General features: G+C 45.5%; 1 protein-coding gene across 4 annotated transcripts in view; it reads right to left on the reverse strand.

Moving 5' to 3' along the window:
* Window positions 1–24058, reverse strand: part of KCND2 (potassium voltage-gated channel subfamily D member 2) — a 677709-nt gene that overhangs the window by 143622 nt on the left and 510029 nt on the right. For 2 of the 4 annotated variants that reach the window (XM_073652073.1, XM_073652075.1), the window contains exon 3: window positions 318–413. In XM_073652073.1, coding sequence (XP_073508174.1) covers window positions 318–413 — 96 coding nt within the window. Of the gene's footprint in view, window positions 1–311; window positions 414–24058 lie in introns of all 4 variants that reach the window. The other 2 variants (XM_073652072.1, XM_073652074.1) reach the window with 1 other exon arrangement.

The following is a 24058-nucleotide window of genomic DNA, read 5'->3' on the forward strand; positions in this document are numbered from 1 at the left end:
AGTCAAGATGGGGTGCAGAGTGTACTTTAATGAGCAAAAAAATGAACTTTTTATAATTTACCAAATGCCTGCAATGAAACAAAGAGTTAAAAATTTAAAGGGGTCTGAATACTTTCCATACCCACTGTATATACCAGGATGAGGGACATATATATCAGGATAGAGGGAGCATATTCAAGATGGGGGGGTCCTGGTCCATATCTCACACTGGGGCCCATCAGACTCTATCTATCTACTATACAGAACATATATCCATATATTTATATACAAATGTTGAAAAAGAAGAAACTAAGCAATGGAAAGGAACTGACTTTCACCTGTAGCGTCTCGCTCAGTAAACCGTTGCGCTTGCTTTGTAAGTAAGCATTAGCACTTCCACTTTTCGCCACCCGTATTCTTGCCAGTCTTGCTTTCTGCAAAACAAAAGCACAGTATTTAAGCACATTAATACTCAAATAGACCATTACTGTTTGACTGTGTAAAATCTATGTCATAAACCTCCTCCTTTGAATAACAATACAGTAAAAATATCTAGGATCTTTCCAATATATAATTAGCTATTGAATCCATGATGTTTTCACTTATTTTTCAGTTCATTTTTTTGCCTGCTCAGTGAGAATGAGATATCTGTTGCTACCTGGAGATTGCCAACAAGCTGACACATCGCTACTCGTATGCTAGAACCTGTGTGGATGCTCACGACAAGTCAGCTCAAAATAATGCCTGATATTCATTAAAACTGGGGGCAATAAATTGGTTGTCTCATTAGGTTCTGTTCTCGGTGCTCACAGCACACAGGCAGCTTTGCCGGAAGAATCCTTATCTGGCCAAACATTTCCCTTCTTGCAGCTGCTGCAAGTGGAATGTAATATTACGTGATGGCTATTCAATATGTCTCTTACAGAACAAGGGACCCCACTCCTCGACATCAACAAGCTGTAATAAAAGTTCATGAGACAGCCCCTTAAAGGTGTTGATGAACCAGACACACAACCCATCCAATACAAGTGTAATATAAGTCCATTCACACATGTCAGGTCAGCATACGTGCTGCATTACACATATGGAGATCTGACACGAGACTTGGGTGTGCAGTAAATCCACCTAAGACCACGTTCACATGTTCAGTATTTGGTCAGTATTTTATATGATTATTTTTAGGGCAAAATCAGGAGTGGAGCAATCAGAGGAAAAGTATAATAGAAACACGTCACCACTTCTGTATTTATCACCCACTCCTGGTTTTGGCTTACACATACTGAGGTAAAATACTGACCAAATAGTCAACGTGTGCACGTGGCCTACGCGGACAAGTCACATGGATATTTGTAAGGATACGTGCACACATTGAGTATTTGGTGAATTATTTACCTCAGTATTTCTAAGTCAAAACCAGGAGTGGAGCAATCAGAGGAAAAGTATAATAGAAACACGTCACCACTTCTGTATTTATCACTAGTGTTGAGCCACCCCCGTAGTGTTCGAGTTCGGTTCGGTTCGTCGAACACCCGTGTGTTCGCCGAACTGTTCGTCGAACACCTTCGAACACCGTTAAAACCAATGGCAGGCAAACAAAAACACATAGAAACACATAGAAAACACCTTCAAAGGTGTCCAAAAGCTGACAAACTGATCAGAAGACATAACTAACACATGGAAAAGTGACAAGTACATATAGTCATGCGAAAAGAAAAGAGGTGGAGGAGTAAAAGGAGGGGGAGACACAGATATAGGCATGTCATGCCCTTCTAAAATCCAAAAAGTGAGAAGCCGACACGGCCAGTTCGTTCCTGCCCGTGCCACCACCGTGTCGCCGGGTTTGTGCCAGAGCCGCGGTGGACCCTGACGGCCAGCCCCCCTCTCCCAATACTGGTGCCTGTCCGCTGGTGGGTCGAGCCCCCCCGCGGTGGGGGGTAACATCTGCAGAAGAAAGACCATCTTCCAGCCAAACTAAGATGTCGACTTCTTTTCGTGGACAATGTGATACGATCCCTTTCTTACGGACACGCCCAGCGCTACAAATTCCAGATGAGGCACAAAAACAGCAGGTGCTTCAGCGGATATCAAGTGCTCCTTCAAGTGGGCTCTCCTCCACCTCAATTTCAACATCGCAAATACTCCAGTCCTCAGAGGTGTCACCCCAATCGCACTTGCTTCCTCACAGCTCCCAAGTCTCCTGCTGCCCGTCTGAGTATGGGGTAACACAGATGGTTGAGTCTGCAGAGCTGTTTACTCATACTATAGCCTGGGAAACGGAGGTCTGCTCCAGAGCTTCTGTTAATCCAGACGAGGAAATGATCTGCACTGATGCCCAGAATCTTTATAAGTCGGATCCAGGACCAGATGAAGAAGGTTCTGAGCATAATGTAGACCCTCGTTCCCAAACTGTCACGCCTGTTGGTGGAGACAATGATGAAGACGATGATGAGACTCAAATACCTGATTGGAGTGACAACTTGACTTTTCGGTCAGGGCAGGAAGAGGTTGGCTTTGAGGACGAAGAGCGTGATAACACACAGGGTGATGATGACGAGGTTGGAGATCCCACTTACTGTCAACCCACAGTCAGCCAGTCGATGAGGTCAACGGAGGAGGTGGAGGAGGATGTGACTAGCCCAGGGGATGGGGATGACTCAGTACCCGGGCCTTTGCCTGGCCTTGGGGATGTCGCGGTGGTCGGCTCCCTGGCCCGTACCCTGGGGTCACTCTTTAAAAGAGTGGATAATTGTTAATTTTATAAGAGTTCGTGACGCCACCTGTAGTATCTGGTGAGAAGCACCAGCGCTTCAGCAGTCCACTGAGACCCGTGATAAGGCAGCTCGATGGTATAGCTCCCCACAGGTGGAGCTAGGTCTCAGGGCAGCGTATGCAGGGGGAATGCAGGACAGGCGAGACCCAGCTGGGTCAGAGCAAGAACGGGAACGGACACGGTAGTCACTTCAGTACCTTTTACTGGAGGAAATTCAGGCACATCCCGGAGCACTGTAGGGTGAAGGGTGAATATCAGGATCCTCCCCAATGAGCGGGTGTAGGGCCTCCTGTTTCTTGCCTCTGCGTAGTAAGTTTCTGACCTGCCTGGAGCTAGGCCTAACTTTGTCTCTGTCCTGCGCTGGCTGACCTTGTGGTAGGGCCTTCTCTTGGAGTTCACGCTCCCACTATGCGGGGCCTAAGCGTCTCCTGGCTCTGTTACGTATCAGCACCTTAGCGATCCTGGGACTTGTAGTTCTCCAGGGATTCCGGTTATGCCTTACTGAATCTAGCTAGCAGGAGCCTCGTGCTCCACTGCTGAACTATTAACTGAGTTCTCTAGACTAGACTGAGCTCCACTGCAGACTGACCTCTCTTAGGCTTCTCTACTGCAGGAACTCTTCAAAGGAACTGAACTGCCTAGCTCCACCTTCCCTATTTATACCCCTAACGGGCTCCCTCTGCTGGTCTGAGGTGGAAGGTGGAGATGTGTGAATGTTTATGGGGGCCTATTGTGGAGGATTCCATCAATACACTCTTCTAGGATCTGTGATACCAAGCACAGCGGGGCGTCACAGATGCTATTGACGACGAGGTTAGGTTGCGCCTTCCTGGACAGAGACGGAGTACTGGAAGCACGTCAACAACTGCATCCTCAACCACAACTCTGCCTCTGACCACAAGTCGTAGTGGCTCTTCAGGTCGCATGGGCTCTAAGCCTTGCTTAGCCTGGGCATTTTTTCAGAATGATAAGGATGACCCAACTCGTGTTATCTGTAATATTTGTCACCAAAATCTAAGTAGAGGCCAAAAAATCCATAGTTTGAGTACTTCATGCATGTACCGTCACATGGATATGAAGCATAAGTTGCAGTGGGAAGCTCACTGTGCTACAATGCGGCCTAGCAGGCTGGGCCAACCACCGTCTGCCCCATCTTGTGCATCCGCGGCCTCTTCATCCTCTGTGACTGGGGGGACAGCAGTCACACATGTTTTTGGACGCAGACCTGCCACCTCTTTACCTGCAACAGCCAGTGTGATTGGCAGGTCGTCAGTTCATTGGGAAGTGGAAACACCTGCTGGTGTTGAGTGCTCTCTGACATCGAGAGCACCACCTTTGGATCAAGGCAACCTAACATGTCCGCCTGCACCTTCCTCACAGACCGGCAGTTTGCCGGGGACACCCTACTCAACCCCGTCTAAGCACAACAGCCAGCCCTCGGTCCCTCAGATGTGGAAAAGTAAAAGACCATTTCCTCCTAGCCATGAGAAAGCTAAGAGGTTGAATTTCACCATCTGCAAGCTCTTGGCTACAGAAATGCTGCCTTTCCGCCTGGAGGACACAGTGGATTTTCGAGACCTTATGTCCGTCGCAGTGTCCCAGTACCAGATGCCCAGTCGGCACTACTTCTCAAAGAAAGGTGTGCCTGCGCTCCACCAGCATGTCGCACACAACATCACCGCTTCTTTGAGAAACTCTGTGTGTGACAGGGTGCATTTCACCACAGACACTTGGATGAGTAGGCATGGACAGGGGCGTTACATGTCGCTGACTGGGCACTGGGTAACTATGGTGACAGCAGTACAAGGGGCTGCTGTCCAAGTCTTACCGTCCCCACGAGTTGTGCGTCAATCCTCTTTATCTCGAAGTTCCTCCACTGCTTCTGCCTCCTCAACCTCCTCTCGGTCCTCCATCTGCACCCAAAGCCTGTCTGGTAATGCCACCTGCTTTCTAACTGCGCAGAAGGAATCCTGCACACCTCCTTACTATGCTGGCAGCAGGGCTCAAGGCATCAGTGTTTACTTTGAAATGTCTGGGAAATGTGAGTCACACAGCTGAGGAGTTGTGGTCAGCTCTGGAGACCTAGTTTCATGAATGGTTGTCTCCACTGGCCCTCAACCAGGGAAGGCCGTGTGCGACAATGCTGCAAACCTGGGTGCGGCCCTTCGCCGGGGCAATGTCACACACGTGCCTTGTATGGCTCACGTGTTGAACCTGGTTGTCCATAAATTGTTAGCCCACTATCCCGGACTAGATGGCCTTCTGCAGAGGGCACGGTCGCTATGTGCTCACTTCCGCCGTTCGCATCCCGCAGCTCAACGACTTACATCTCTACAGAAGTCGTTGGGCCTGCCAGTTCACCGGCTGAAATGCGATGTGCTGACACGGTGGAATTCAACTCTGACCATGTTGCAGCGACTGTGGCAGCACCGACAAGCCCTGGTGCAATACGTTCTGACGTATAGCCTGGGCCAGCGAGATCCAGAGGTGGGGCAAATCACGCTGCAGGAGAGGTCTCAGATCAGGGACCTATGAAGTTGACGCGCCCCCTGGGCCGTGGAGTACCCTGAGCCGGGCCGGTAGACGCTGGGGGTTGTAGTCACTGTGGCGGTGACCCGGTCCGTGATCCAGGGCGGTCAATCCAAGGGTAATTTGTATATATGGGTTTTATAATGTCCGACTACGCCACCTCTGGAGTGGGGCAAACGGGGCCGCCGCTGCGGAACAGTCCTCTGAAGCTGGTGGTTTTGCAGCACTCACCACAGGAAGAGTGTAGCTTCAGGGCAGTGTGGGTGGATGATGGTGGTTGTAGTGCAGGGAGTCAGTAATGAACACAGAGTCCGTGTGATGCAGTCCCAAGATCTTTACTCACAGTTGTTGCAGTCCAGATTACAGGTACCAGAGCAATCTCACCCGTCGTGCTGTGCGTACTCAGTGAGGGGCTCAGTCCACCCCCAGATAGCTCCGGAGTACTTAGCAGGACCCCCTTCTGTGTGTCCTTTCTCTGGCCTTCTCCCTGCACCTCACACCCAGTGACACTTCTATCCGGTATCCTCGGGCCTTGGCAGGCGACTTGTGTTCCGTCCCCTGGGTCCTATGTGGCTACCTTCTTAGTGAGACTGGTGTGGACTTTTATCTGCAGTACATGAAATGCTGCAGCCTCCGGTTTCTAGTTGAGCCTTGCTGTTTCTCCGCTAGTTGAGGGACCGGTTCCCCTTATCTGGCCTGACCCCTCTACCTCCTGGTAGCAGCAGGAGTACGGGTGGCCTTCTGCACGGCCCGTAGCCCTAGGGTCCCTTCGGTTCCTGGAGCCTTCCTGCTCCCACTCCTCTCTTCTCTCCTTCAGTCCTGGGCCTCCCAGGCTAGGCCCGCCTCTGGAGCAGAGCTCATGCCGAGCCTCTGCTCCTGTCACTTTTCCTCCTCTGACTGGCTTGCTCTTTCTAAGATGGCTTCCTATTTATACTCTCCCTGTCATGTGCTTCGCTAAGCTGCTCCCCTAAGCACCCACTACATAGGACCCTCCCACCAGCTAGGGACCTGGGACTGTGCTCTCCCTTAGGAGCAATCTCGCCCTACCCCCACTGCGGGTATGTGTTGGATGCAGGTGTTAGGGTCCCGAGCCATATGCCTTCCTTACCTGAGGGTGAGATACCACACCTCTGGGTGAGATGCAGTAACTCTGTGGCGACTGAACCCTCAGGGGCGCCACACACCCTTCTGCACAGTTTTGAAATGGCGACGAAGATGTTAAGTGCTGACGACGATGACATTATCAGCATGACTATTCTGGTGATTTACATGCTGGAGCACACATTAAACAGAATTCAGAATCAGGTGGTGGGACAAGAGGAGGTGGAGGAAGTAGAGGAGGAGTCGTATGCGGAAGGGATAACATCTCCAAGGTCCAGATGGTTGGCAGCACCAAGGCGGCAGGCATGGGAGGGTGGGGGAGAGGGATTAACCAGGGCGCATGGTAGCAGCCAAACTGTTGAGGAAGGTGCAGGAGCCGAGGAAGAAGTGGAGGACGAACTGGTGATGGGCATGGAAGACTCATCAGATGAGGGAGACCTTGATCACATTTCTGTTGTGCGAGGTTGGGGGGAGAGGGCAGAGGAAGGAAGCATGATTCTTACTTCGCTACCAACACAAGGACTTGGTCCTCCTGGATGCGCAAGACACATGAGTGCCTTCTTGCTTCACTACCTGCAACATGACCCTCAGATTGTCAGAATTCGAAGTAATCCCGACTACTGGGTTGCCACACTCTTAGATCCCCGGTACAAAAGTAAATTTGCCGAAATAATTCCTGCCATAAAAAGGGATTGACGCATGCAGGAGTATCTGCAGACGCTGTTGCAGAATCTTACATGTGCTTTTCCACAAAACACCAGTGGTGCACGTAGTGAATCTCACAGTTCTAACTTGCCAACCGTGGGACTGTCGAGTATTCATCACTCAAACCGTAACAGTAACACAGTATCTGTTGGTAACAGCAATTTTGTGGAATCGTTTCACCACTTTTTTAGACCATCCTTTGCAAGGCCACAGGAGACAAGAAGTCTGACACATAGTCAATGCCTAGAGAGGATGGTGCAGGAGTATCTCCAAGTGAACATCGAAGCCATGACTGTGTCACTGGACCCTTGCTCATTTTGGTATTCCAATCTGGAAAAATGGCCGGAGCTCGCCACTCACGCCTTGGAGATCTTGTCATGCCCTGCAGCCAGTGTTCTCTCTAAACGTGTGTTCAGCGCTGCTGGTGGTGTGCTGACAGATAAGCGCACGCGTCTGTCCACTGAGAATGTAGACAGACTCACGTTCATAAAGATGAACAAATCATGGATTCGCAAGGACTTTTCTACCCCTGTGTTATCCTTGGGAGACTAAAACCTTGAGGATTTAGTAAAATCACCTCACCAACCGTTTTAAGCAACTGTGGGGCAATTGATGCCACTTAACCCTAGAACGCATGACCATAAAAATCTACACTTTCATATACCTGGGGCCTTTTAGGCCCGTGTGCAAATAACATGGAATAACTCAAACTCAAATGACAAACAACTATATACATGAAGAATACCTAGAGTTTCAAAATTCTAACTAAAGTAATCTTGCAGAAAATAGAAAACAATTAACAGGGCAGGCCTGCGAGGCCCCAGGTATGCGTTCTAGGGTTAAGTGGTGTCTGTGCCACAATTTTGGGAAAAAATGGAGACTCTTTTTGGAGTCCCCTTGCTGTGTCTTACGTGACGTTGGCATCGTCAATTCCAGGTGGGTTGGGTCGCTCCCCCCCCCTTTTAACTGTAAGAAACTACATACACTATGGCTTGGGGTAACACAGATGGTTGAGTCTGAAGAGCTGTTTACTCAGAGGTCTGCTCCAAATCTTCAGTGTCTGCTAGTCAGCGTAGAATTTTTAACTGCATCTAGCCTAGGCAATACTTTGGGCGTAGTAGCCCAGCTGCGAAGCAAGCTGCACCGCCTGTGTATCTAATAAGAATTTTTAAATGCATCTAGCCTAGGCAGACTGTGGGGACCCCCAACCAAACCCAGACGCTCAGCCCCCCTTTCCTTGACAATACAATAATGTAACTCTTACAACTGGATGGGTGAGGATCGGTCACAGCTTTATTAACTCTTTATACTCATTCCATTAGAAAGGCATTTTATTTCTAAAATAATTCAGCTTGTTGCAGCATGCCCTGGGTCTCCACTCCGGCAAGTTGGCCAACAAGTGTAACTCTCCAACATGTCCTTTCTATTTCCAGGCCACGGAGGATCCTACGTACTCGTATGCAGGACTCTGACCCCCACCCATCACTCTTAACGCTTGTTCCACTCCGTCCTGGAGTCCTGACAGGAATATGTCCAGTACAATATCCATTAAGTGAACAACGTCGGGCCGTATGAGGCCTGCTTTATCTCCTTCCAGTTGTCGGTGTCGTACCACTACACCGCCTCTATCTCTTCTAAATTTTGCCATCCGAATATTTATTACCCGCCTTGTCCGTTCGATGGCCGTGATGTCTCGCGCACCTTGCCATACCGCTATCAGCACAATCTCTGACCATACTATAGCTAGTTTTGTGAAAAATTCTCTGAAGCGCTCAGTGTCTAGTTTCATTATTGCCATTAGTTATGCGCTGTTGTGATGACCTAGGTTGTTTCCCCCGGCCTGTATAACTAAGATGACCGGACATCTTGCCTCTCTCCCTACCTTGATTACCTCCATTAGTACCTGTGGCCATAGCAGGCCTCTAATACCTCTCTAGTTGAAATATGTGTTATGAAACTCTAATTTCCTCCCGCCTGGGCAGACTTTCTCCCTTTTTTCTGCCCAATACATATACGAGTGGCCTTTCACCCACACTGTTGGCTTAGCGTTACCTGTAAAAGAAACAAACCACGTTAGGATAACAAGTCCGGTCTTATGTATCTTGCCAAACACGTGGATCGCCATCTCCCTATCCTCTGAACTTCTGTTTCTGACAGTCCTGCTCTTGCTGCTTCCGTGGCCGCGCCTATGCGGAATGAGTGTGTCCCGTAATCTTTGGGGTGGTTCCCTGCCGATGTTATGCATTTATTAAATATAGCTTGGAACTGGTATCTTGATAATGGCATTCCATCAATGTGTGATAGGAAGAAATTACTTTGTGATCTGATGGTTAGATATGTTTTTACATTTGTTACCCGACTCAGTGTACCGTTTGTGGGTTGTAGAAGTACCCAAGTGCCCCTGCCCACTGGAACCGTTTTCGATTTGTGTATGCGTAGACGTATTGCATTATTGGCTATGAATACGTCCTGGTGTAATAAGCCTCCACTGGTGGTAATTTTGGATTGAGGGACTAATTCGCTTATGCATAGCGCCCCGAAGAAGGCGATCACAAATGCAGTAGACAGTAGTGTTGCTTCAAATTGTGAGTGTCATGTTAATGGTGTTAGGGATATGATGTGAGAAATCAGTTTTAGTGACACGGGACGGGACGTCTACACTCCTGACTTGGCTGACCCCTTTTCCACCCTTTTATGGATTGTCTGATGATGAACCTTTGTCACATCTCCCCAATTCAGTAGTTGGAAGTGAAATGCTACTCCGGTCAGACACCGCTGCGCTGACGCCCCTGATATGCCCCTCATAATTAGCTGGTGGAGAAATTCTATGGTGACTTGTGATCTGGCTTGTTCACATTGGTCAACCCGTCTGCCTGCTACTAGTCGTGTCCACTCTTCCCATGCCTTACCGTATGCTTGCCACGTCGACGGGGCAACTGACGCTCTGATTAATGGCATCAACTATTCACCACTAGATCCCATAGGGAAGGTGGGCAACTGTTGCCCGATGGGTGGGCGTTGTGGAAGAGCTCTGTGAAAATCTGCCAATTGAATTGTTATAAAGCGTTAGCAGCAGCTTTAGACCCCTCAGCATAGTGGCTAGAGCGGACCCATACATTGTGTTTTAGGCACAGGAATGCTAGCCTGGGTAGTAGGCCTAGCACTGGGAGAGACGATGATGCCATCTTATTAATGCAGTGCGCTAGGCTGGTGTTTTTTGTTATGAAGCGTATATTCTTGTAAGCCAGGCGCGCGCCCCATATTTCTATTGCTACCACTATTGGGAAGAAAAATTATTTTCAGGGCTAGATGCAGCTAAAAATTATTATTAATTTAAAAGCTGGTGGAACTTGGTATAGATGGCCTAATACAATGAGTCCCACACACTGCTAGAAGGCCAATTATTTTTTCAGAGGTAGATGCAGATAAAAATTATTTTTCATTTGCAACCTGATGGAGGTCAGTATAGATGGACTAATAGAGAAAGTCCCACACACTGCTAGAAGGCCAAATATTTTTTCAGAGCTAGATGCAGACAAAAAATTATTTTGAATTTGCAACCTGATGGAGGTCAGTATAGATGGACTAATAGAGAAAGTCCCACACACTGCTAGAAGGCCAAATATTTTTTCAGAGCTAGATGCAGATAAAAATTATTTTTCATTTGCAACCTGATGGAGGTCAGTATAGATGGACTAATAGAGAAAGTCCCACACACTGCTAGAAGGCCAAATATTTTTTCAGAGCAAATGCAGATAAAAATTATTTTTCATTTGCAACCTGATGGAGGTCAGTATAGATGGACTAATAGAGAAAGTCCCACACACTGCTAGAAGGCCAAATATTTTTTCAGAGCTAGATGCAGATACAAATTATTTTTCATTTGCAACCTGATGGAGGTCAGTATAGATGGACTAATAGAGAAAGTCCCACACACTGCTAGAAGGCCAAATACTTTTTCAGAGCTAGATGCAGAAAAAAATTATATTCAATTTGCAACCTGATGGAGGTCAGTATAGATGGACTAATAGAACAAGTCCCACACACTGCTAGGAGGCCAAATATTTTTTCAGAGCTAGATGCAGATAAAAATTATTTTTAATTTGCAACCTGATGGAGGTCAGTATAGATGGACTAATAGAGAAAGTCCCACACACTGCTAGAAGGCCAAATATTTTTTCAGAGGTAGATGCAGAAAAAAATTATCTTCAGTTTGCAACCTGATGGAGGTCAGTATAGATGGACTAATAGAACAAGTCCCACACACTGCTAGAAGGCCAAATATTTTTTCAGAGGTAGATGCAGAAAAAAATTATATTCAATTTGCAACCTGATGGAGGTCAGTATAGATGGACTAATAGAACAAGTCCCACACACAGCTAGAAGGCCAAATATTTTTTCAGAGCTAGATGCAGAAAAAAATTATATTCAATTTGCAACGTGATGGAGGTCAGTATAGATGGACTAATAGAACAAGTCGCACACACTGCTAGAAGCCCAAATATTTTTTCAGAGGTAGATGCAGAAAAAAATGATATTCAATTTGCAACCTGATGGAGGTCAGTATAGATGGACTAATAGAACAAGTCCCACACACAGCTAGAAGCCCAAATATTTTTTCAGAGGTAGATGCAGAAAAAAATGATATTCAGTTTGCAACCTGATGGAGGTCAGTATTAGTGTTGAGCCACCCCCGTAGTGTTCGGGTTCGGTTCGGTTCGTCGAACACCGGGATGTTTGAGGAACTGTTCGTCGAACTGTTCGTCGAACACCTTAGAACACCGTCGAACACCGTTAAAACCAATGGCAGGCAAACAAAAACACATAGAAACACATAGAAAACACCTGCAAAGGTGTCCAAAAGCTGACAAACTGCTCAGAAGACACTCTCTTTAAAAAAGCCGGCCGGCAAATTCAGCAGCGGCATACACCGGTACCCGACAATTTAGACAAGAAGTAATAGAGCATCACACATAGATTAGATAGATAGAAACATGTCAGTCACACATATAAGAAGCACAGTGACAGTGTTGGTTACTGCACTTGTCATTTAGTGTAAAGGATTTATTAAAAAAAATATTAGTGTTTTCATGCACCGTCTCTTTAAAAAAGCCGGCCGGCAATTCAGCATCTGTACCCGACAATTTAGAACAGAAAGAATAGAGCATCACACATAGATTAGATAGATAGAAACATGTCAGTCACATATATAATAAGTACAGTGACAGTGTTGCTTACTGTACTTGTCATTTAGTGTAAAGGATTTATTTAAAAAAATAATAGTGTTTTCATGCACTGTCTCTTTAAAAAAGCCGGCCGGCAATTCAGCAGCGGTACCCGACAATTTAGAACAGAAAGATAGAGCATCACACATAGATTAGATAGATAGAAACATGTCAGTCACATATATATGAAGTACAGTGATAGTGTTGGTTACTGTACTTGTCATTTAGTATTAAAATAAAGGATTTATTATTAAAAAAATTGGCGTGGGGTTCCCCTTAATTTTAGGCTCTAGCGGAGGTTAAGCAGACGGCTGGGGCAGATGTTTGAAGCCTGGGAAGGGGGTAATACCCACGGAGCTTCCCAGGCTACTAATATCAGCCCCCAGCTGAATACATAGCCTTTACTAGCTATTAAAATGGGGGACCCCCCCAAAAAAATGACGTGGGGTCCCCCCTAATTTAATAGCTAGCAAAGGCTAGGCAGACAGCTGGGGGCTGATATTAATAGCCCAGGAAGGGAGCCATGAATATTGGCCCCCTCCCAGGCTAGAAACACCAGCCGTCAGCCGCCCCAGAAATGGCGCATTCATAGGATGCGCCAATTCTGGCACTTAGCCTCGTTCTTCCACGCTGCCTTGGTGCGGTGGCAGGGGGTAATAGGGTTGGGGTTGATGTCAGCTTATAATGCCAGCAGACATCAAGCCCAGGTTAGTAATGGAGAGGCGTCTATAAGACACCCCCATTACTAACCCCATAGTCAAAGTTAAAAAAAACACAAACACCCAGAATAAAGTCCTTTAATTGAAATAAAGACACAATCCTTTATTGTTCTAAATTAAACCATACTTACCGTCACGCCCATTCCAGCTGAAGCCAACGATCTCCTGCAATAAAAGAAAAATAATAAAGCAACCTCATCCTTACCTTTCCATGGTTCCCACGACAGCTTCAGCTCTGCTCCATCGAGATGACAGGCTGGACCGCAGCAGAACGCTGCCATCCAGCCTGTCATCCCGCAGACACTGAGAAGCGCAGGCTTGCTTGCGCTGCTCAGCGTCTCTCTGTGACGACATCCAGATGAGCCGAGTTCATGTCCAATGAACTCGGCTCACCTCATGCACGTCACTGACAGCGTGGGAAAATTCTCACGCTGAAGCGCTGATTGCAGGAGAATTTTCCCACGCTGTCAGTGACGTGCAGGAGGTGAGCTGAGTTCATTGGACATGAGCTCACCTCATGCACATCACTGACAGCGTGGGAGAATTCTCCTGCACTCAGCACTTCAGCGTGAGAATTTTCCCACGCTGTCAGTGACGTGCATGAGGTGAGCCGAGTTCATTGGACATGACCTCGGCTCATCTGGATGCCGTCACACCGAGACAGTGAGGAGCGCAAGCATGCCTGCGCTTCTCAGTGTCTGCGGGATGACAGACTGGATGGCAGCGTTCTGCTGCGGTCCAGCCAGTCATCTCGATGTAGCAGAGCTGAAGCTGTCGTGGGAACCATGGAAAGGTAAGGATGAGGTTGGTTTATTATTTTTCTTTTATTGCAGGAGATCGTTGGCTTCAGCTGGAATGGGTGTGATGGTAAGTATGGTTTAATTTAGAACAATAAAGAATTGTGTCTTTATTTCAATTAAAGGACTTTATTCTGGGTGTTGTGTTTTTTTTAAATACTTTACTAGAAATTCATGGCGGTCATGTCTAATACTGGCGTGACCCCATGAATTTTGGGCTTGGGGCCAGCTGATAATACCAAGCTGGCCCTAACCCCTTTATTACCCAGTGAGCCACCGCACCAGGGCCCTGGATGAGTTGGGTACAGCGCCAGAAGATGGCGCTTCTATGAACGCGCCATTTTCCGGGGTGGCTGCGGACTGCAATTTGTAGCGGGGGGGGGCCCAGAAAGCTTGGGCCTCCCTGCGCTGCAGATTCCAGCCCCCAGCTGCCTAGTTGTACCTGGCTGGACACAAAAATAGGGCGAAGCCCCACGTACTTTTTTTTAAATTATTTCATGAAATTCATGAAATAATTAAGAAAAAAAGGCCTTCCCTATATTGTTGTGTCCGGCCAGGTACAAATAGGCAGCTGGTGGTTGGGGGCAGCCCATTCCTGCCTGCTGTACCTGGCTGGACACAAATATAGTGCGAAGCCCCACTTCAATTTTTTTAAATTATTTCAGGAAATTCATGAAATAATTTAAAAAAAATTGACGTGGGGCTTCGCACTATATTTGTGTCCAGCCAGGTACAGCAGGCAGGAACGGGCTGCCCCCAACCACCAGCTGCCTATTTGTACCTGGCCGGACACAACAATATAGGGAAGCCCTTTTTTTCTTAATTATTTCATGAAATAATTTAAAGAAAATTGACGTGGGGCTTCGCCCTGTTTTTGTGTCCAGCCAGGTACAACTAGGCAGCTGGGGGCTGGAATCCGCAGCGCAGGGAGGCCCAAGCTTTCTGGGCCACCCCCGCTGCAAATTGCAGTCCGCAGCCACCCCGGAAAATGGCGCGTTCATAGAAGCGCCATCTTCTGGCGCTGTACCCAACTCATCCAGGGACCTGATGCGGTGGCTCACTGGGTAATAAAGGGGTTAGGGCCAGCTTGGCATTATCAGCTGGCCCTAAGCCCGAAATTCATGGGGTCACGCCAATATTAGACATGACCACCATGAATTTCTAGTAAAGTATTTAAAAAAAACACAACACCCAGAAAAAAGTCCTTTAATTGAAATAAAGACACAATCCTTTATTGTTCTAAATTAAACCATACTTACCATCACGCCCATTCCAGCTGAAGCCAACGATCTCCTGAAATAAAAGAAAAATAATAAAGCAACATCATCCTTACCTTTCCATGGTTCCCATGACAGCTTCAGCTCTGCTACATCGAGATGACAGGCTGGACCGCAGCAGAACGCTGCCATCCAGCCTGTCATCCCGCAGACACTGAGAAGCGCAGGCTTGCTTGCGCTCCACAGTGTCTCTCTGTGAGGGCATCCAGATGAGCCGAGTTAATGTCCAATGAACTCGGCTCACCTCATGCACGTCACTGACAGCGTGGGAAAATTCTCCTGCACTCAGCGCTTCAGCGTGGGAGAATTCTCACACTGAAGCGCTGAGTGCAGGAGAATTCTCCCACGCTGTCAGTGACGTGCAGGAGGTGAGCTGAGTTCATTGGACATGAGCTCACCTTATGCACGTCACTGACAGCGTGGGAAAATTCTCCTGCACTCAGCGCTTCAGCGGGAGAATTCTCACGCTGAAGCGCTGAGTGCAGGAGAATTCTCCCACGCTGTCAGTGACGTGCAGGAGGTGAGCTGAGTTCATTGGACATGAGCTCACCTTATGCACGTCACTGACAGCGTGGGAAAATTCTCACGCTGAAGTGCTGAGTGCAGGAGAATTCTCCCACGCTGTCAGTGATGTGCATGAGGTGAGCTCATGTCCAATGAACTCAGCTCACCTCCTGCACGTCACTGACAGCGTGGGAAAATTCTCCTGCAATCAGCGCTTCAGCGTGAGAATTTTCCCACGCTGTCAGTGACGTGCATGAGGTGAGCCGAGTTCATTGGACATGAACTCGGCTCATCTGGATGTCGTCACAGAGAGACGCTGAGCAGCGCAAGCAAGCCTGCGCTTCTCAGTGTCTGCGGGATGACAGGCTGGATGGCAGCGTTCTGCTGCGGTCCAGCCTGTCATCTCGATGTAGCAGAGCTGAAGCTGTCGTGGGAACCATGGAAAGGTAAGGATGAGGTTGCTTTATTATTTTTCTTTTATTGCAGGAGATCGTTGGCTTCAGCTGGAATGGGCGTGATGGTAGGTATGGTTTAATTTAGAACAATAAAGGATTGTGTCTTTATTTCAATTAAAGGACTTTATTCTGGGTGTTTGTGTTTTTTTTAACTTTGACTATGGGGTTAGTAATGGGGGTGTCTTATAGACGCCTCTCCATTACTAACCTGGGCTTGATGTCAGCTGTCATTATAAGCTGACATCAACCCCAACCCTATTACCCCCTGCCACCGCACCAGGGCAGCGTGGAAGAGCGAGGCTAAGTGCCAGAATTGGCGCATCCTATGAATGCGCCATTTCTGGGGCGGCTGACGGCTGGTGTTTCTAGCCTGGGAGGGGGCCAATATTCATGGCTCCCTTCCTGGGCTATTAATATCAGCCCCCAGCTGTCTGCCTAGCCTTTGCTAGCTATTAAATTAGGGGGGACCCCACGTCATTTTTTTTGGGGGGTCCCCCATTTTAATAGCTAGTAAAGGCTATGTATTCAGCTGGGGGCTGATATTAGTAGCCTGGGAAGCTCCGTGGGTATTACCCCCTTCCCAGGCTTCAAACATCTGCCCCAGCTGTCTGCTTAACCTCCGCTAGAGCCTAAAATTAAGGGGAACCCCACGCCAATTTTTTTAATAATAAATCCTTTATTTTAATACTAAATGACAAGTACAGTAACCAACACTATCACTGTACTTCATATATATGTGACTGACATGTTTCTATCTATCTAATCTATGTGTGAAGCTCTATTCTGTCTGTTATAAATTGTCGGGTACCGCTGCTGAATTGCCGGCCGGCTTTTTTAAAGAGACAGTGCATGAAAACACTATTATTTTTTTAAATAAATCCTTTACACTAAATGACAAGTACAGTAATCAACATTGTCACTGCACTTCTTATTTATGTGACTGACATGTTTCTATCTATCTAATCTATGTGTGATTCTCTATTCCTTCTATTCTAAATTGTCGGGTACCGCTGCTGAATTGCCGGCCGGCTTTTTTAAAGAGACGGTGCATGAAAACACTATTATTTTTTTTGATAAATACTTTACACTAAATGACAAGTACAGTAAGCAGCACTTTCACTGTACTCCGTATATATGTGGCTGACATGTTCCTATCTATCTAATCTATGTGTGATGCTCTATTTTTTCGGTTCTAAATTGTCGGGTACAGGTGTATGCCGCTGCTGAATTGCCGGCTTTTCATGTTTCACTGTTGGCACTGTTCCCATCGATTTGGGCAATCACTGTAATGCCACAACCACCATGGCTGTGGCATTACAGTGAGTGGCAGACAATCCCTGCATGATTGGTGCTCTAAATAGCGCCAGACATGCAGGACACGCTTTTGGTGCACGAACAGTTATCGAACATAACCTCGAACAGCCGAATTTTTTGCAAATCGTTCGGGTTCGTCGAACAACTCGAACACCGCCCAAAACAGCTCGAATTTGAGATTGGCGAACAGTTCTAGTCGAACACCGCTCATCTCTAGTCAGTATAGATGGACTAATAGAACAAGTCCCACACACAGCTAGAAGGCCAAATATTTTTTCAGAGCTAGATGCAGAAAAAAATTATATTCAATTTGCAACCTGATGGAGGTCAGTATAGATGGACTAATAGAATGATGCTATGCCCAAAAGGTTTTACTTCACTAGGTGCAGTAAAATAATTGGTATTCTATACACAGGTGGTGTATCTTGCAACACAGATAGGCTACTCCACTGACTAACACACTCTGCAAGAGGCCAAAAAGGATTAGCTTTGCTAGATTCAGCCAAATGCTGTGAAAAAAACTTGCACAGCACTGGCACAGACCTGCCTGGCAAAAAGTGATAGGAACTGAAGTAACCTAGCCCAGAAAAGGACTGCAATTACAATTAGTCTTTACTCCCAACCTATCTATTTAAGAGCACAGACCTGCCTGATAAAAGTCGTATGAAATGATGTAACGTAGTCCTTAAAAGGACTGCAATCACAACAATTCCCTACTCCCAAGCTATCTGTAGATTTGTGCGAAAATTGGCTTGAAATTAACAAGGTATAGCGCACACAGCAACAGCGGTGCCGTCTAACACGCAGCTGCAGCAGTGAGAAAATGGTGGCGACGGGGAAAATGGCTGGGTCTTATAGGGCAAGGACATGTGACATACACTGCCAATGACACATGCCCTTGCTTGTGTGAAAAAAAGCACTTCGCTCCGTGTGTGCGCTGCTGATAGGCTGACAGATTGCACCTCCCCACTGTAAATGCGGGAAAGAGAAAAAAAAAATGGAGATCTTCATTATTCCTGCAGAGATCCATCCCCTGCCCCTCCCCCCACCCCGCTGTACACTCAAACTGCGTATTAACATTAATTTTCATCATTACGGAGAAAAAATCCAGTTATGATTTTGGTGCACGAACAGTTATCGAACATAACCTCGAACAGCCGAATTTTTCTCAAATCGTTCGTGTTCTCCGAACGGCTCGAACACCGCCCAAAACAGCTCGAATTTGAGATTGGCGAACAGTTCGAGTCGAACAACGCTCATCTCCATTTATCACCCACTCCTGGTTTTGGCTTACACATACTGATGTAAAATACTGACCAAATACTGAATGTATGAAAGTGGCCTAAGGGTCCGCTCATATCTGCGTTTAAATTCAGCAATGTGAGAGAAACACGCATTACACTCGCTACAATGTTATTCATTGAGGTAGTGAGCATCTGCGAGTTTTTCCTCACCTGGAATTGGGGTGAGGAAAAATTCTCAGAATGTTGCGTATGGCTGTGTAAAACGGCTGAGACTCACCAATTAAAGGCAATGGGTGCGAGGAAAAAAAATTGTACGGCACATGGACCATGCGTGTGCTGTGCGATTTTTTACGCATCCATCTCATAGGAAACCCGACATTTCATCAGTCGAGTACAGTGAATTCACAGCGTGAACCATCAAAATAAAATAGATAGAAATAGGTCAGTGAGATATATGATCAGTGTATTGTGTGTGCAGCTTACTGTACATGAATTTAACTATTAAATAAATTGAAGAAAAAAATGGAGTGGGTTCCCTCTTAATTTTCTGTGGGCTTATGTTTATAGTATGGGAAGGGGGTAATAAACATGGAGTTGTCTTATAGACGCCTCTCCATTATTAACCCCTGGGCTTGATGTCAGCGGACATTACAAAGCTGACATCAACCCCAATACTATTACCCCACTTACCAACGGCTAAGCGCCAGAATTAGTATATCTAATGGATGAGCCATTTATGGGGTGGCTGATGGTTGATGTTTTTAGTCTGGGAGGGGGTCAATATCCATGGCCCCTTCCTAGGCTAATAATCTCATCCTGCAGCTGTCTGCCTAGCCTTTGCTGGTTATTAAAAATAGGGGGACCCCACATCATTTTTTTTTTGGGGGGGATTACCCCTTGTTAATAACCAGTAAAGGCTAATGTCACGGGTGTGCCAGAGGTGACAGATAGTCGCCCTGCAGTTGGTTGCAGGAGATCTCTACGTTTGGCATTACAGACATCTTCTTAGAGGCTGGCTGTCTCTACGACCCAGTGGCTACCTCCCTCTGGCTAATTAGCACCCTGGCCTGGGTGTATAAATACCTGGTGTGTCTGAGAGGGAGGTGCCGGCGAAATTCATTACTACTTGTGAGGCTTTAGCAAAAGCAGTACTTTGTCCTCTCTGGAGCTTGAGGCCATGTGCGTATATGTTTGGAGTCATCTAAAGCTACGCAATTCTCCCCTGTTTGCCTACCCTTTTTGTCTATAGAGTTTAGTGGAGATCGACTAGTGCTCATCTCCTTCCTTCCCTAGCCTTAGCCATACGCCAGGGAAAGTCAGGGTGAGGCACGCGTGCGGTGATTGTTGAAGAGCCAATATAGAGACGCTGGTTGAGACAGGGTGACATTAGACCAGACTAGGAGATCTCCACTCCCCCCTTTCCCTAGTGTCTTGGCACCCTTTCCCTCTTCCCTCTGTGTTGCACTAAGTCTTTCCCACACCTTACGTGACAGCTAAGTAGACAGCTGTGAGCTGATATTAATAGCCTGAGAAGCTCCATGTTTATTACCCCCTTCCCAGACTATAAACATCAGCCCCCAGCTGTTGGCTTTCCCTCAGCAGGTTAAAAAAATGAAGGGGGATCTCACGCCATTTTTTTCTTTAATTTATTTAATTAATAGCTAAATTCATGTACAATAAGCTACACATGCACTGCACTAATTATATATCTCAATTACATCATTCTACCTATCTATTCTATCTATCTATCTATTTATTTAGCTCTATTATCTATTTATCTATCTATATCTGTATATAAGATTGTTTTATTACTTCGAAAACTAGTTTGAAATGACAGAGAATTACTGTATGTAAAAGCTGATGTTAAAAGCACATTGCATATGGATGCTAGGTGAGTGAAAAAACGCACAATCGCATAGCACTCGCATGGCATACAGATGCTAGGAGTGACTACGTGAGAAATTACATTTTTCAACTTTTCTGGCTGAGAATCTCAGCTACTTTTTATACACAGATGTGAGCGAACCCTAATTGTCATCCAATAGCACTAAAGCTTGGTTTTTCCCTATGGAATCCACAGAAATAAAATACATGCTACTTATTACTTACAGTCAGCATGCCTAATGAAAATTAATAAATGTAACATATCAATCTACACAGTCAAAATAATATGAGGAGGTAAAGATACAGTAAAATAGATGAAAAATGTAATAAAGTTATATTACAATGATGCCTCATTTTACAGTTATTAATTAGCTGGAAGTGGAGCTTAAAGGTGTTGTCCAGCAAAAAAAAGTGTTTTAATCAATTTAAAATGAAAAAAAGCTGAAACTTACTGATTAACTTTCAATACGAAAGCTGCCTCAATGTCGACACATTATGGCTGGTTACGAGGCCCAGGAGTTGCATTTCACGCAATAGAGAACATTCTTCTCACTTCTGGTGTCAGTGATGTGTATGGGAGAGAACAGGCTGCCATTTCAGTAGCTAAGCCAGCCCCCTTCTCTGTTTCTGCACCACCAATGATGGAGAAAGGGACTGGTTTAGGTTCTGAAATAAGCCAGACTATAAGGGTATGTGCGCACGATCAGTATTTGCTTGCAGAAATTTCTGCAGCATTTCTGCAAGGTTCGGCACCTCTTGGCAGAAATGAACACAGAACTAACCAGGTACAGCAGAAAACGCATGGGACAGATAAATGGGAGAGCAAGTTCAGGATCAGACCGCACAGGTTGGTTTGCAGTCTTTAACCAAAGAATCAGATACCTTCGAATAGTATATGTAATGTCCATTGGACCATATCCAGACAAGCATATTGTAGAAGTATTATCTGAATTTCCTCCATAACATCCAAACCCTCCCTTCTTATTTAATCGTGTTTGCAGCACCTTAAGTCTATGGTGCTGTTAGTTCTGTTAAGTTTGGCGGTCAAAGAATGGGCAGTTAAACATGGGTCCAACATGCCTATCTAAAGGCTGAAAGAAAATCTGATTAACTACAGTTGCTAATGAAGCCTGTCTATAGATGCATTGAGATGGTAAAACATATCCAACAGCTGTTTAAATGATGCCTGTCAACTACTTCACAGGTGGTGACAATGACTCATGAATGATCAATTTTATTTAAAACACCACTCCAGCTTTTTTTTTTTTAATTCAGCGCTGGAGTGGTGTCACTTATGTACCTTCCCTGCCCCTAGTATCATACTTACCAGCTGACATCTTCATCTGTATTCAGCACCACTCCAGTTGTCTTTTGCTGTTTGTAACCTGCCGGATTGCCCAGTATTTGCAGGGAGAGCCGGTCACTTCTCAATGTAAGTTTATGAGAGCTAGAACAAGGTTCTCATAGACTTATACTGAGAGCTTGGGACCATTACTTCTGATTTCCGCTCAGTCGGAAGCTGCCGATATGACATGGCGGACGAGACCGAAGCAGCGCTGGGAACAGCTGAAGACAGCAACAAATAAGTATATTACTAGAGGCAGGGAACTTACATTGGTGCCACCACTGGAGAGGAGCTTTAATGATAAACAATGGTTTAATATTTCCCACTTGATAACTTTGTGTTTTTACATTGTGAAACTATTACTAGAATCACTCAATAACAGAAATCGTAACAGTGACTTGATATGGAAGTTTCCATTACCACTACTGAAAGTAGTGAGCTATTACACCCACTATTAACATTCAAAATTAGGGGTATGTAAGATTGCATTAAAGTAAGTCAGTATCACAATGTAATGTATATTTCTTTTGAATATTTTCTCTTTTTGGTGTATTCTTCATCCTATCATGAAATCGGCATCACTGCTGAGCCCAGTGATTGGCTGCAGGGGCCACATTCTGTAGCAGAGACATCACAACTGCTGTGTCAGCAAAGACCGGGTACCCCAGAGGTGAAGAAGGAGTGGCACAAGGTTAATGTCTGATTTTCATATTTTAGATTATTGTTTAAACTAGGAGAGACAGTGCGCTAAAAAAAATATCTGGAAACCCTGTTAATGTGAAAGGTAATCCTAATGCACTGTTAATTCTCCAATTAGCGCACCACCACAAGGTATAACTTGGCGATCATAAACCACTTGACAAATCTATTTTGCAGGACCTTTATTAGATTGTGTTGTAATCAGTTTCTTATACCTTTTATCCTTTAACCTTTCCATTGGGGACTCATCATTTATGGAACAAGCAGACCTTCTGCCCACATTAATTAAAATAAATATATTTCATGTGTCAAACCGAGCCAATGCTCACCAATAATTATATATAACAGGTAATGCAGAAATCTACATTAATTAAAGACCGCAACACAAGATATGTGATTTTTCATTTCTCAGACCTCATACCAAAATGAAATAAATTGATATAGCAAAAGTAATTAGAAGTGTATTCTCTGGAAATGTCAGGTGACTCTTTTTTTCTGTGCAGTTCAATTTCTTCCCTATTTTTACTATGCTGTTCAGTTAAAACTGAGAATGAACTGCTAGCACTTTGACATCTGGTTTTCCAGAAAGGCAAATTGATCTGTTCATAAATTACTCCCCAGTTGCTCATATGGCTGATGTATTAGCTCAGCAGTGAAGTTCCTAGTTAAAAGTGAGAAAGTAATTGTTCAATTTATTCCTGTAATGCCCTGTGTCTCTACCTTAGCATTGTGCTGAAATGTTCATTGACGAAACGTAAAATCAGATATCAACATGGACCTCCAGTCGATAGCATTGCTGCCCGACTGTATAAGTGATAGATTTACTTTAATAGACCGGCATGATGGTTGCTAAGAACTTTGCAGAAGTAATTTAATACAAACTATTGATTGTGTTAAAGCTGACGCTTTCATCTCTGTATTGTATAATAGACAAACCATTTAGCATATATACTAAACAGCAATAAAGAGTGACTGATGTAATATGTGCTTACAGTGGATAAAAAAAAGTCTACACACCCCTGTTAAAATGCCAGGGTTTTGTAATGAAAAAAAAAATCATACTAAGAAGAACAAAAGTTAAATGATGTGGTTACATAAGTGTGAGCATTCTCTGCCTGCACAAGTGTGAATGCTCTCTTATAATAGAGGATGTGGTTCCGTTCACAATTTTTCAATCATATTAAGGGCTCGCTCACACTAGCATATAACACGGCGAGTGCTATGTGATGTTTTATCAGATAGTACTTGGTCCCATGTTATACGATGGGGCAGTGCAGATCTGCAATTTTTTTTCTCATTCTGATTCGTCACGAGAACACAATTACAGCGTGCTGTGAGTTGCTCTGCAGATTGGACCACAAGTCTATGGGTGTCATCCTAGTGCAATCTGATGTACGCACACAGAAACAATGGAGAAGATGGAGAAATTTAGTTCTCCATCTTCTCCACACCTGTGCTGCATGCGAGAATTGTATCTCAGTAAGATCACGCTAGGCTCAAATTCTGACAGA

This window comes from Phyllobates terribilis, unplaced genomic scaffold (genome assembly GCF_046119375.1).
Source record: "Phyllobates terribilis strain yellow unplaced genomic scaffold, ASM4611937v1 Scaffold_11__3_contigs__length_659146591, whole genome shotgun sequence".
Lineage (NCBI taxonomy): Eukaryota > Metazoa > Chordata > Amphibia > Anura > Dendrobatidae > Phyllobates > Phyllobates terribilis.